This window comes from Aspergillus oryzae, chromosome 4 (genome assembly GCF_000184455.2).
Source record: "Aspergillus oryzae RIB40 DNA, chromosome 4".
Taxonomy (NCBI): domain Eukaryota; kingdom Fungi; phylum Ascomycota; class Eurotiomycetes; order Eurotiales; family Aspergillaceae; genus Aspergillus; species Aspergillus oryzae.
In genome coordinates this window covers 356,884-370,020 of record NC_036438.1, presented here as the reverse complement: position 1 = coordinate 370,020, position 13,137 = coordinate 356,884, and the positions used below count along the sequence as shown (strand labels likewise).

At 48.2% G+C, this 13,137-nt stretch overlaps 6 protein-coding genes across 6 annotated transcripts; 3 read left to right on the top strand and 3 right to left on the bottom strand.

Moving 5' to 3' along the window:
- Positions 1-108: 108 nt before the first annotated feature.
- Positions 109-1,265, bottom strand: AO090012000154 (proteasome inhibitor PI31 family protein; the record flags this gene model as incomplete). The annotated part of the gene is made up of 2 exons (XM_001727161.3): positions 109-1,001; positions 1,079-1,265. 2 exons carry the CDS (start codon positions 1,263-1,265, stop codon positions 109-111), a joined length of 1,080 nt encoding a protein of 359 aa, XP_001727213.1.
- Positions 1,266-2,340: 1,075 nt separating this feature from the next.
- Positions 2,341-4,183, top strand: AO090012000153 (uncharacterized protein; the record flags this gene model as incomplete). Its single annotated transcript, XM_023236353.1, is given in 6 exon segments — positions 2,341-2,473; positions 2,530-2,837; positions 2,902-3,035; positions 3,086-3,722; positions 3,825-4,029; positions 4,035-4,183. Coding segments are annotated over 6 exon segments (1,566 nt in total).
- Positions 4,184-4,496: 313 nt separating this feature from the next.
- Positions 4,497-4,895, bottom strand: AO090012000152 (uncharacterized protein; the record flags this gene model as incomplete). The annotated part of the gene is made up of 2 exons (XM_023236352.1): positions 4,497-4,662; positions 4,717-4,895. 2 exons carry the CDS (start codon positions 4,893-4,895, stop codon positions 4,497-4,499), a joined length of 345 nt encoding a protein of 114 aa, XP_023091283.1.
- Positions 4,896-5,593: 698 nt separating this feature from the next.
- Positions 5,594-6,225, top strand: AO090012000151 (sugar O-acetyltransferase; the record flags this gene model as incomplete). The annotated part of the gene is made up of 3 exons (XM_023236351.1): positions 5,594-5,602; positions 5,660-6,067; positions 6,130-6,225. The coding sequence occupies 3 exons, from the start codon at positions 5,594-5,596 to the stop codon at positions 6,223-6,225; spliced, it is 513 nt and encodes a 170-aa protein (XP_023091282.1).
- A 274-nt stretch (positions 6,226-6,499) lies between these two features.
- AO090012000150 (acyl-CoA dehydrogenase family protein) lies at positions 6,500-8,201 on the bottom strand (the record flags this gene model as incomplete). Its single annotated transcript, XM_023236350.1, has 4 exons — positions 6,500-6,836; positions 6,891-7,259; positions 7,309-7,534; positions 7,559-8,201. The coding sequence occupies 4 exons, from the start codon at positions 8,199-8,201 to the stop codon at positions 6,500-6,502; spliced, it is 1,575 nt and encodes a 524-aa protein (XP_023091281.1).
- A 3,378-nt stretch (positions 8,202-11,579) lies between these two features.
- Positions 11,580-12,338, top strand: AO090012000149 (uncharacterized protein; the record flags this gene model as incomplete). Its single annotated transcript, XM_023236349.1, has 1 exon — positions 11,580-12,338. The coding sequence occupies one exon, from the start codon at positions 11,580-11,582 to the stop codon at positions 12,336-12,338; it is 759 nt and encodes a 252-aa protein (XP_023091280.1).
- Positions 12,339-13,137: the final 799 nt, after the last annotated feature.

Below are 13,137 nucleotides of genomic sequence, written 5' to 3'. Positions count from 1 at the left end.
AAAGTCATTAACGGAGGCAACTATGTCTCCCAATCTGTCATCATGTCGTAGAATCTGTTTCTGCCCAACTAAGTTAGACCAGCAGCTACCTGGAGCTTAACCGCGCGCTTAGATGATGTCACCGCCAAACCCAAACCCACCAAATCCTCCGCCTCCGCCGGCGCCACGTCCTCCGGAAGGCCCGCGTCCTCGCCCGAAAGGCGCTCCAAATCCTGGCCCAACAGGATCATATCGGGCGCCGGGTGGCGCCTGCGGATCATATCCTCCCCCCTGCGGACCGCCGAAAAGAGGATCATCAAAAGTTGGGTGCATACCTCCGCCTCCGCCTCCGCCAAGTCCTGGTCCGATGCCTCCTCTGAGAGGGTCATGGGGGCCTAGTCCAGGTGGATACAAATCTCGATCTCCGATATTGAGCGGGTTTCTGCCTCCCATACCGAGAGGGATTCCGCGAGGCGGTCTCTGAATTTCGTACTCATCCTCGAATCCGGGTGGTGCAAAGTCTCCCGGAGGCACCGGTCGCCGAGGCCTTGTCGCCAGGGGATCATCAAATGGATATGGGCGCGCGGGCTGTGGGATTTGATCATCTCGCAATGGGTCGCGTCGTGGGGGTCTCTCTTGTGGCTGTTCCCGTACTGACTGGCTCGTGGCCTCATATCCTTCCTTGTATATTCCAGGGGCGAGCTTTTGGATCACGTTTATCTTGAATAGCCCGATCAAATCGTTTAATCGTGGTGTAGATATGAAAACTTCACTGAGGGTGGCGTTTGACTGGGATGATGATGAAGCAGGCAAAGCGGACGCAGAAATGAAGTCTTTGACTGGAATGTCAAAGGAAGTGGTTTTGTCATCACCTAGTGCTAGGGCGAAAATAAGGGCATTGTTTCCTATACGGCTGACTTTGAGCAGATACTGCATCGAAGACTGCGAATGAGCGTAACGGAAGGAGACGGTATCGTTCGCATTCCATCCTGGCGGAAGAGTTGGGTTCTCAGACGAACCTTCTGGCGGTTTAAATATTAGCAAGGAGCAGAGAAAACAAGAAAAATAACAGCACAAGAATAATCTAAAAAGTACAAACCTATCGTGTGTTCTTCACCAAGGCCCACAAGGCGGAAGTTCACAGCCAGCATACATGCATGGCCGATGAGAGCAACCGCTTCGTAAGGAGTCTTGAGACTGTACTCGACACTTCCGTCTCCCTGTAGAGCCTTCTGAGCAAGATCCAAAACATTCTCAGCCCGTAAGACATCTAGATTTCCGGCCATATTGAGTATTCGTTGGTTCAAGAAATGTAAAAGCTGCTGGGTAGGTATATGAGGTCGCGATGATGATGTGGAAAGGCTGAAGCGCCCTTGGCTTATCGGGCAATTCACGTGTCGATAGGCAGAACGAATGCGCCTCGCGCTAAGCCGAAGGAAGTAAGATCGAGCTGTCACGGCGGGCCACAAGGCGTACTTGGGTATTCATTGTTCCCCGATCTAGACCATATACACACTTCTTCATAATCTGAGATGTTACAGATTACTCAAGCACTATTCTCTGCTATAGATGGTGGTTTGAACTGGTAAAATGGGTTCTTTCTTCATGCTGACGGTTCTATGATTCACCACTCACCTTACCACTTCCCAGCCAAGTGGAACACGAGTTGTCCGTTTGGTACTGGAACAGTGAGCCGCCATGGACCAAGAACTTGAAGTTATTTCAAAACATATCGCAAGGACGCTCGATAAAAGCAGCACATAAGCTCAGCTACGGCGGAACATGCCAATCGAGACACTACACAATACTAGTGCTACCATTACTAGTACTGATGCCGAGCAGAGCCAGTTGATTGGCGGACCCACAAAATACCCAATGGGGCAAAAAAGCCAGCATGTGATCTTGGCCTATCATGAACTCATAGGTAACAGACCCTGCACGATATGATCCATTGAAACTGTGTCCCAACTTATCTCACGAACTCCACTTAGCGACGCATGTTCTGGGTGATGTCATCTAATCACCTGTCCAGGTAGATCGGTGGAAATGCCCCGGGCCGGTACGTAACAATGAGTCTCTGTCCAAAGGATCAGCCTGACATAATACTACAACGTAGGGCCTGCATGCTTGACATGCAGGGAGAAGTGTCGAAAATGCGATCATGCACGTCCCAATTGTCAGCGCTGTATATCGAAGGGTCTAGTATGTGGAGGGTATCCGGAGCAGTTCAGATTTTGTGGCATTGCTAGTCGAGGAAAATGGAAAGGCGCTCGGATACCGGTGAGCACTCAAAGATCTCGAAATGCAGCGGATAGAGCAAATATGGAGCAAGATATCCATCAGCAACAAACTCAAGGGACTATGAATGCGGCTCCGACACCCCCGGAAGCTTACCCGCCGCGCTCGGACAAACTCAATGCGGACACACAAGAGATGTCCAACGAAGTCGCAGAGATACTTAGACTGCCTGAAACTGAGACACTCCTCACTCATTGTAAGTGTAGTCCTTGCTTATGCATTCTTAATAAACATAGTAATGGCCTCGTCTAGATGACGAGTTTATATGTCCACATCAGATCTCCGAGATTGGTAATGAGAGCGACAACCCGTATCGATCATATATTCTTCCCCTAGCCCGGAAGCAGATTGGTTTACTATACGCTGTACTTGGCTTTTCCGCCTCGCATCTTGGGCAGTTGACGGGGAACCAAACGATGCACGAAGCCACTGCAGTGGAATATCGCATGAAAGCTATACGTGCCCTCAGTGAAGAGATCCGTAGAAGTCAAGCATCAACTTTGCTGGAGGATGAGCAAGATGCTGTTCTTGCCATCATCCAGATTTTATTGCTTCATGATGTAAGTGTGGTTGAGAGCAGAAAGCATCATTCTTCCATCATGAGAGCCTGACCGTCTCATACAGATAGCCGAATCCGGAATTTCGACTCATGGAATTCATATAACGGGAGCTATGTCCGTTTGCAAGCGGTTATTGATCTCCGAGGGACTAAGTGGCCACCGTCGGCGGGCTGTGTTCTTTCTGGGTAACCTCGCCTGGTAGGGTATCCGAACAGCCTAGTGTTTTGATACGTGCTAATGATTTTAAGGCTTGATATTATCCGCGCTTTTGCCGGTCCAGAACGCCTCTGCTTCTCTCAAGATATCCGAGAACTGGTTGCATGTGCAAGTGAAAGCACATTTGAGATGGTCAACGGATGTCCTCGGGAAGTGTTCCTGATTATTGGTGGTATTCTGGAAAAATCCAAAGAGCACACACTGGGGTGGCTTACGTGGGATGAATATCAGATCGCCATGCTTGTGGCCAAGCACAAGCTATACTCTTGGGATAGTAAAGAGAAGATGTATCCCAGTACTGACCCTCGTTGGCTGGCTGTGGCGGAGAGTTTCCGGTTTGCATGTATATTACGCATACTTCGCTTACTGGATGATCTCCGTCCGGCAAAAAGCCCAGAGATACAAGAATGTGTGGCTCGGATCTTAGATGCAACCGCCACCATACCTTCGGACTGTCCATTGATCGAACTGCTCATTTTGCCTCTCTTCATGGCTGGAGCAGACTCCCTTGCACGCCATTCACAGTATTACATTCTATCTCGATTCAAAGAGATTGAAAGGAGATCCGAAATTCGCAACCCAGTGCCTAGAGACCTTCTAGAGAAAGTATGGGCTGCTCGTGCTGCCCAACCACCTGACGATGATAAAAATGTCTCTTGGACAAGCTTTGTAAGTCGACTGCACAAAGGATCCGCCTCATCGAGTCCCCACTAACGTTGCAAGACTCATTGTCCTGGAATTGCACGACAACATGACTACCTTATTATTTAGAAACATAAATTAGTTGCTATATCATATTATGAATTAAACGAAATGCTATTACGATGTTGCCTAAAGCGAGGAGACATTGTAATCTTCTGGTGGTTATGCGCGCTTTACCACAGTATACAAGCCTTCATACCCCCCCGCCTTGTGTCTAATGCAGGCGCAGTTTGGACACGAACCTCCTCGCAAATCTTGAACTTGAACTGTTTCTGTTAGCGCGCATCGATTTATCTTCACGCAACCGGTGCAACATCGTCAATAAGCTCGCTATTACAACGGCTTCCTGCTCCTGCCCACCGCTTTCAGGGAGCAACAGCACTCCTTCGCTGAAGTCTGTAGGTAGCCACACCACAATGCCAACATGAATATAAATTGCAAGTATCTCGGGCTCATCCAGATTGGCCAAAGTGTAGCGGAAGAGGCTGTTTGGTCCTGGGTGGACTTGCCATTGAACTAATTTTCCGGGTTTTTCTTTGTGGCCTGGAAGGCGCCAGGTGAAATAAGGGTGCGGGACCCTGTATTCTCCTCTCACACTTGGTTCAATAGGGAAAGATGTTATCATTGGGCCACTGGCGTGTTCGCGCTGATCGGCCACAAGAAAGAATTCGGCGCTACCAGATGAGGTAATTAGACTAGCAAGGTTAGCGTTCGCATTCTCCGAAAATCGAAAGACAACACCTACGCATTGGCTTTGATGTCGTCGCTCTGATTCAAGCTTCTGCGCTGAACTTGTATCTCCATAACCTCTTCCTTTTTGCTGGCATCGACCAAATATTCCACCCGCGCGTTCATGTCGTCACCCCGTGGCTTATCCATATAACTCAATTTGGCCGAGTGCAGATAGCTACCGAAGACCGTATCTCTTATGGAGTCTTGATAACCTTCGGCAACATCATACAGAGGGAGATGGGAAGTTGTTGAGTCATGACGAGGAATGTATAGTGCCCGCGTGAAGTCCCGGGGTGAGCTGTAGCGAGCGTGACTCTCAAAGGTATCATATGGTGGTCTGGAGACATTGACCAGCGTCGCGGTGCATGGAAAGGTGCTTGGTGACACTGTCAGCGATGGCACACACATGGCTATATGTAATTGCTGGATGGTTGATTCAGTTCAAGATATGTGTTTCGGTCAAAGGTAGACCAGACGCCCCAATTGTTTAAATAACTTGGTTTCCTGGTGTGCCATCATGTAAGCCAGCCGAGTCTCCAACAGAAAGAAGCCCCATTACAGAAAATACGATGAATTCATGAGAACGAAGGTCATAAGAGGGTCATTGCCACATTTCCAAGTATTCAAGATACTCATTTAAGTAAACAAAGCAACAACGCCAAGAGCGCCAAGGGCTGCCGGGCTATACACTAGCCTTCTTAGGTTAGATCAACAAGAACGCTAAACTCCAACTGATTGCCTTACCTTCCTAATATAGTAAAAGCTTCAGCCTGCATCCATTGCCCATTCGAGCAATTCTTCCAACCCCGAAAGCCCGATTCAAGGTCGCGGGGGCGGGGCAGGGCTTGGAGTACACTGTATAATGATATAAAGACGAGGATCTTCTTGTACGTAAGACAAGTCCTAGTTTTCATCACCAACGATTCTATACCCCCGGCACTCTACATAGACACAATGACCACCTCCAAAGAGTGGCAGAAGATGCTCAATGGCGAGCTATACTGGGCTTGGGACGAAGATCTACAGGCCAACCGCGAGCGATGCAAATTAGCATGTCAACGGTTCAATGAAGCCGGACAAGTATCTAGACGGCGCAGAGTAGAACTATGGAGAGAGTATGCTCACCTCCCTCCCTCCCTTGTCCCCAATTGCAATATATACTGTACTCACAGAAATCTAGTATAATCGGCGACACTCGTCCCCTCCCACCACCTCTCATAGATACCAAAGCAGATGAAGACCAATTCAAAGACACAGACCCCTTCGTCGACCCCCCGATTTCAATAGACCACGGTCTCAATTTCAAAGTCGGAAAGGGGACATTTCTCAACTTCAACCTGCTCGTCTTGGATACATGTCTTGTCACCATCGGGGAACGAGTGCTCTTCGGCCCCAATGTTAGTATCTATGGTGCCACGCATCCGATGGATCCTGCTGTGCGACGTGGACTCGAGGGCCCGGAGGCGGGTAAGGAAGTGCATGTTGAGGATGATGTTTGGATTGGCGGTAGTGTGATTATTTTGGCGGGTGTGAGGATTGGTCGGGGGAGTACGGTTGGGGCTGGGAGTGTGGTTACTAGGGTATGTCTTTTCCTTTCTTTCCTTTCTTATCGTTGGTATGTGGATTGCTAACTTTGGCCTAGGATGTGCCGCCTTTTCATTTTGCTGCTGGGAACCCGGCACGGGTGATTAAGAAGATTGAGACGAGTATGGATTCGGAACAGCAGTCGATGCAATGATTGTAAGGGGAGGTTTAAGGAGGAAATGGGAGTTTGGTGGGGCTTGTGGACGAGGGAATGGTTTTAGGACTACATCATTCGCGTCGAACTATGGCGTTGCGATAAAAAAAGAACCATTGTTTACAATGTACTGGCGTGTTTCAATGCCACTATGGTTGAGAAAACGCCAATTGGTGATGTTCTACGTGGCTCGTGCATAGAAAAATGTACCCATAGAAAGATCATATCGAACAACATAACAAATTTATGGTATCTAGATCCTGAAGTACATATTTTACAACATCGCCTTAGGGAATTTCTTCATAGCCTGTCGCACGCCCAAATCGGCCAGAATCTCCTCTGTTCCACCCAAGATGGCGTCAAACTTATACGTGCGGTGGAACATCTCGATGACCTTGCCCATACCGGTCTGGGTCAAACCACGACCACCGAAGATGTTCGTCGCTTGCTCAGCGATCTCCTGTGCGGCGCGGGTTGCGTGCGACTTGAGCAGACCGATAGGACCACCCAGATGGGTCGCTTGTTCCTTGTAGGTCATGTTGCACATTTGGTAAGCGATGGATTCCAGCCAGGCCTGGTTGGATTCGCAGAGGGATATCATTCGGGCGAGTCTGTTTATGGTTAGCATTTCATTCTTTCTAGAGAATGGAAAAGGTGGTAATCACTTTTGTCGCATGACAGGCTGTTCAATCAGCTTCTTGCCGAAGACAATGCGCTGGTTGCACCATTTCATGCACTCCTCGACCACCGTCATGGCCATGCGAATCGTACCGCAGGCCATCATGAAACGCTCGTGGTTGAAGTTGCTCATGATGACGATGAAGCCCTTGTGTTCCTCGCCCAGCAGGTTCTCAACAGGAACCTTGACGTTCTCGAACTGAATGTATGCCGTACCGGCCGCGGTCGAGTAGGAAGTCTTGATCAGCTTAGTTTCCACGCCCTCACCGCGGGGGACCAAAATCACTGAGAAGCCCTTCTCGGTCCTGCAGCCCACAACGAAGTAGTCGGCGAACATGCCGTTGGTGATCCACTTCCTACGGTATTGTTAGCAATGTCGCGAGTATTCGATGGCAGGGGTCGTACTTGGTGCCGTTGATAATGTAGTGCTTGCCATCTGGAGTCTTTGTCGCCGTGGTACGCAGTCCAGCCACGTCACTGCCAGCGAAAGCTTCGGTAATGGCAAGACACATCTTCTTTCTGCCCGACAGAACCTCGTCGGTGATCTGGTCGCGAAGAGGGACATTGCGCAGCCACTGCTGAACGGCGGTCAAACTGATAGCCATACCAGCCATGTTTCCGTCGGAGAAGCCTAGCAACCGTTAGCACACAACACCTCGCCACGACAGCAAATGCCGAAGACCAAACCCACCTCTAGCATTCGCGCGACTCAGCTCCTGCGAAACAATCAAATCGTGGAGATAGTCGAACTCCTTTCCATCAACAGCACCACCCAGCAATTTGCGACCATGCAAATGCTTTCCGGGACCCAAACGCATAGCCAAAATGCCAGCCTCCGCCATGCGATCGATCAACTCCTGACTGATATATGTGCCATCCTTCTCCTTTTCCTGCGCCTCGGGGTAGATATAGCGATCGGTGAACTCGCGCACGGCGCGCTGCAACCGACGATGGCTCTCCTTATAATAGGGGTTCTTGAAGTCGGGACGCAGCCAGAGGGGCTCGGCATAGGGGACTTCGCTAAGGCTGCCGGGTTCACGGGGCGCAATCTCGGGGGTTTCGCCTTCTACGGTTCCGATGCAGAGCTCGTCGCGGTATTTCTCGAGGACTTCTTGACGGTGGAGGTTATAGAACTCGGCGGTCGCATCTTGGCCGGCGACTTGGTTGAGGACAACGCTACCGCCGGGGTGGGCGTCGAGAAAATCTGTGAGGTCGTAGACGCGGTGGTCGATGATGCACCAGACGGAGTCTTCGGTGTTGTGTTTGGCGACCTCGGCGCGGGAGAATGTTTTCGACATGGTGATTCTGGCTTTTTGTTGCTTTCGCCCACCACAATGAAAGTAAGTTGTTTCTGGGGGAGGACTAAAACTCTTTTTGCGGGGAAAGATAGGCCATCCTATAATAGTTTTATAGATTTATATGGGGGAGGAAGAGATGTGCGCCAATCATGGGAACTTCATTACGGAGAAGAATGTACCGAGGCTGATGCCCCTTGCGGTAAGCCGATTTACCGATCGGACGCCGAGTGTATGCGACACCAGGAATATTGAAGTGAGATCTTTAACCGACGATTAGAATATCCTGAATCTGATTTGTCCTGATCCTTGCTCTGTATGCTTCTAATGCGTGACGTCCGACGTGCGTTGTTCAAGGGTCTTTACATCCCTCGTATATCCTGTTCTCGTGGTCAAGAAACATTTGTCTTGTGAATGGGTTTCGCTACCTCGGCTAAACCCGCGTGAGATACTCCTCTTCAAGTTAGATTCGAAGGGGCAAACTGATCACTAATCTTAAGCTCCACCTGGACGATTCAGTCCACGACTCCAGCGATCTCAGATCCCTATCATGCTACGTCTCCATCTCCAACCATGTCTAGGGCCTAGACTATCATGTGCTGATCTCGCAGTCACCTGTCTTCACCTCAACCCTAAATATTCATCGGCCCTATGCTAGAATAAATAATGTGTGTTGTTACCAACGACAAAAGAAATGTATAAACGAGCTAGCTTTCAGAGGATACAACGTGGCAATGCTGGCGTTTCACCCGCAACTGGCCTGCCAACGCACGGTCCAGAGGTTTTTGATCCGTGAGGCTTATATAATACCTCCTGATCTTATTGACATGGCCCTGAAGGACGGGCACGGACCCCATCTCGTATTCCTACCAGTCTGAAAGGTCATTTTCCGGGGTAAAGTTGATGAAGGTGGTAGTAGACTGTCGTATTCTGATGCCACGGGTGATGTCGCATTTCTTCCTGTTGCATTAGATCGTACCAAGAGTTCTTAGAATTATGTATAACTGTATTTTAATTTATATTATCCTATCTTTGTATAAAGATTCTACTCGTGGCTGCAGATTTATTTAAAATGAACTAAACTAGATCGAGATCCTTAGCTTAAACCTCTACCAAAGTTTATATTATTGTGAAAATTTGCCTTATATAAGGCCAGCGGAGCGAAATTCCTGAAGTTCTCCGAGAAAGGAGGGCCTGCCAACCTCTTTTGGGACAGGTCAATGGTGAACACCCGTCCCAGGGAGTCCCAGGGACTTGGCGCATGGCGAGCTTAAATGGGGTGTCGTGGAGAGTCTGCATGAGATGTCGTGCGGTTTTGGGTTGATGAGGAATGAACTGTATGTTAAAATGGCATTAATATGTAATGAATGTGCATATTTCATAGACTATATCTCAATCGTGAGTGAGTGGTATACGCGATTCTGTGTGTTATAGTAGCAACGTGGAGAAACTATAGTACTACAGCACTGGATAATGTCCTATGAAAAGTCATAAAGAGACTTGAACTCAACTTGCTCTTATTAATGTGTATACTGTAAGAAAACCACCAAAGGTTAAAAGACAAACGCAAAGTAACCACATGTATCCATCATAGACTCATCGAAAGCATTTTTTTAAGAGATCATCGTGAAATGAGTGTCGAAGGATGATTATCCCTAGCAGAACCCGCCCTGTAGTTCCTTGGACTAGACACTATTCGAGGAGTTATACCTCTGGTAGAGTAGGTAGGATTTCCACATTGAAACTATCCGACCACCCAAAGGAATATCGCTGCCGTTAGATTGAAAACTCATCATCATCTGTTAGATCCGAATCAGAGAGTTTCACACAATACCGTGACGAGCGTTTCGCCGGCAGAACTCGGGCCTTCTTCGAATTCTTATTCATTGTGTTATATGCTGACGAGGCTTGTCTTTTGAGTGACGGTTTGGTCGATGATGGAGCCGTCGGGTGCTCTGTTTTGACCTGCACATGAGCCCCCAGCTCTATAGCCTGTCGTTCCTAAAATTCCAAATTGGTCGCTTCTAGACGCTGCAACTTCAAGTTACAAAGCTCAGACGTTCTCTCGAGATCGTGTATGATTGTCCGCAGAGCTGAGCTCGATTCGAAGTCCTTCTCCTGGATGGTCCCTTAACCAGATTTCCGTGAAACGGGTGATGATTTGCGGCTGTACCACTTGAGGCTTCGGCGGAGTCTTGTGAGATAGTAGAGGTCATAGCGACGTTCTGGGTGAGCTCCGTAGACTTCTCTATTTGGCGTTAGTCGGGCCTTTCCCATGTGGTTGACATAGGACTTAATATACCTTTAGCTTCTCCAGCTTGCTTTGCCTGTGTTTTGATCTTCATACACACCAAGTCCACTCACTTCCTCTGCGAGTGCTGGAGCGGAGAGGGTCTTTTTTCTGTGCGGTATCTGGGATATTTGGGGGGATTTTGATTGCGATCACGGCGTGGATATATGACTGCGATCTTTGTAGTTGCAACTCAAAAGATAGGTGGGCAGATAGAGGGAAAGATCTGTTCATATGGTGGCTGTCGCGAAGAGAAACACTAGAAACCCACATGGTGGGGTTTAATTCACTGATAGAGTCTAGTAGAACCTTCAGCGGGATGCAGGGAATCTTTTCTATGACCTATGAGCCCTGTCTTAGCAGTAGCCCAACTGTTTGAAGCGGTCACGACGTTGGCATTGCTATATGCTTATGTCTGTAGCCCGTAATGGCTTACCTTCGCCTTGACATATGTATCCAGGTGTACAACGTCCACTTCGATAGGCATTATTCTATACTTGAGAGCTTTGTCACTATGGGAACGGGACCAATGAATATGACCGACCTTAATCCACAGGCTTCGCTTGTTACTTTGGCGTGTTTTCAATTACCTCTTACTCAACGTCTAGAGGAGGTAATGCTAGCTGTGAGGATAGAATGACTATCGTACTAGATCAATCAATCTATTAACACCTTTGAGTGATAGTAAAAGTATCGTGGATCCTTGCGAGATGGTAGATATATCTCTGCGGCGTTTATCGTCCATATTTATACCCACTCGTCTTCTGAGCCGATGGCATCTAAATGAGACTAGGAGGTGAGACTGCCCACAATTTCCAGACACTTGTATTCTTGTATCTAGATCTATAGAGAACAGTCTCTTTCTGTCGTTATCAAAGCAGTGGAACCCTTATCAATCAGTATCCGTGCACCGCCAACAAATCAAGTCATTTCGGAAAATCTCACGCCTTCGGCAGATTCTTGCCTTATCGCCTAAACAATCTGCCGATCTCCACATGGAAAAGACATGCCAGGCCCAAACCATAAAAACAATGCATTTAAAAAAGATATACATACAATAAGCCCTGGTCCGAATACTCCTCACTTCTGCCATGCCAGCAGAAGAACCCCTCTGGCGCAAGATCCTCGAGATCATCCTAGGGCAATGGTTTCTAATCGGCATTGGCATCGTCATCCTCATTGCCTCTCAAGCACCAGCCCCGACAAAAGACCAGGATACAATTGAAACAGTGATCTCATATCTCTGCGTCACAATCATCTTCTTCATCACGGGGTGTACACTGTCCACACGCGCATTAATCGAGAACTACAGTCGTTGGAAAGTCCACCTGTTCGTGCAGATACAATGTTTCCTGTTCACGTCGGCGTCTGTCTACGCCGTTGTGTCACTATGCGCAACGAATCCTGATTTCATGGATGAGGCTTTACTTATTGGCCTTCTTCTCATGGGGTGTGTCCCGACTACCATCTCATCCAATGTAGTCATGACGCGGAATGCGCACGGCAATGATGCTCTGACGGTGGTGGAATCAACTATCGGGAATTTCCTGGGGCCTTTTTTAACGCCCCTGCTTATTCAGATGTATTGTCTGCCGAAGCCATGGTATACCGATTTTCTTGGCGAGGAACAGGGTAATTATGCGGCTATCTATGCGCGTATCTTTAAACAGATTGGATTATCCGTCTTTATACCTATGGTAAGTAGAGCTACCTGCACACAGAAACCTCAACCAAAAGAAGTAAATCCATCAATACTGACGAAGAAACCCAGTTCATCGGCCAAATCCTCCAACATCTCTTCCCCAAACCCCTTCGCAAAATCTTCACAACCTGGAAACTCAACAAACTAAGCTCAATCTGCCTCCTCCTAGTCGTCTGGCAAGCCTACGACGCAGCCTTCAGCTCAAACGTATTCAATTCCGTAAAAGCCTCGAACATCATCTTCGTCGTCTTCATCTCCATCGCCATGTTCATCGTCTGGCTAACCGTCTCAGTCTCGGTGTCCTTCCTCTGGCTCTCGAGAGAAGACACGGTAGCAGTAGCTTACTGCGTACCGGCCAAGACGCCCGCTATGGGTGTTCCATTGGCGAACCTCATCTTTCAAGGTCTCGATGTTTCGCAGAAGGCGAAGATTCAGTTGCCTATGGTTATTTTTCAGGGTTTGCAGATTGCTTTGGGGTCACTTTTGGTGCCGGTTTTTAGGGGTTGGCTGGTTAGCAAGGTTTATTCGGTTGATGGGGGTAGGGAAAATGGGGGCGAGTGTGGTTCTTTGGATGTGGAAGACTCGTCGGAGAGGGAAAGGGAGGAGAGGAAGGGTGATTGCTAATTGGTTGTCTGTGTATATGGTGGTGGAATAATGATGATGTTATGATCTCTTTGCGAATTGGTAGACTTGTATATATCTTTGCATTTGTCAGACTAGAATCTTTTTATATCGTTTAAAGCGTGAAGTATAGGCTGTTATTTATGGCAATGATGCTGTGGTGCAGGTGGTGTACTCAATTAGCTTCGCTTTGACGTTTGATACAAACTACTTGCGCATGGAATGTGGTATATATAGACCTGCGAGAGATTTGAATGGTCCACTCTTAATGATGAGTGACTAGTGTTATGAAATCTTAGGATGCATGATCGCAATCACATATCCCT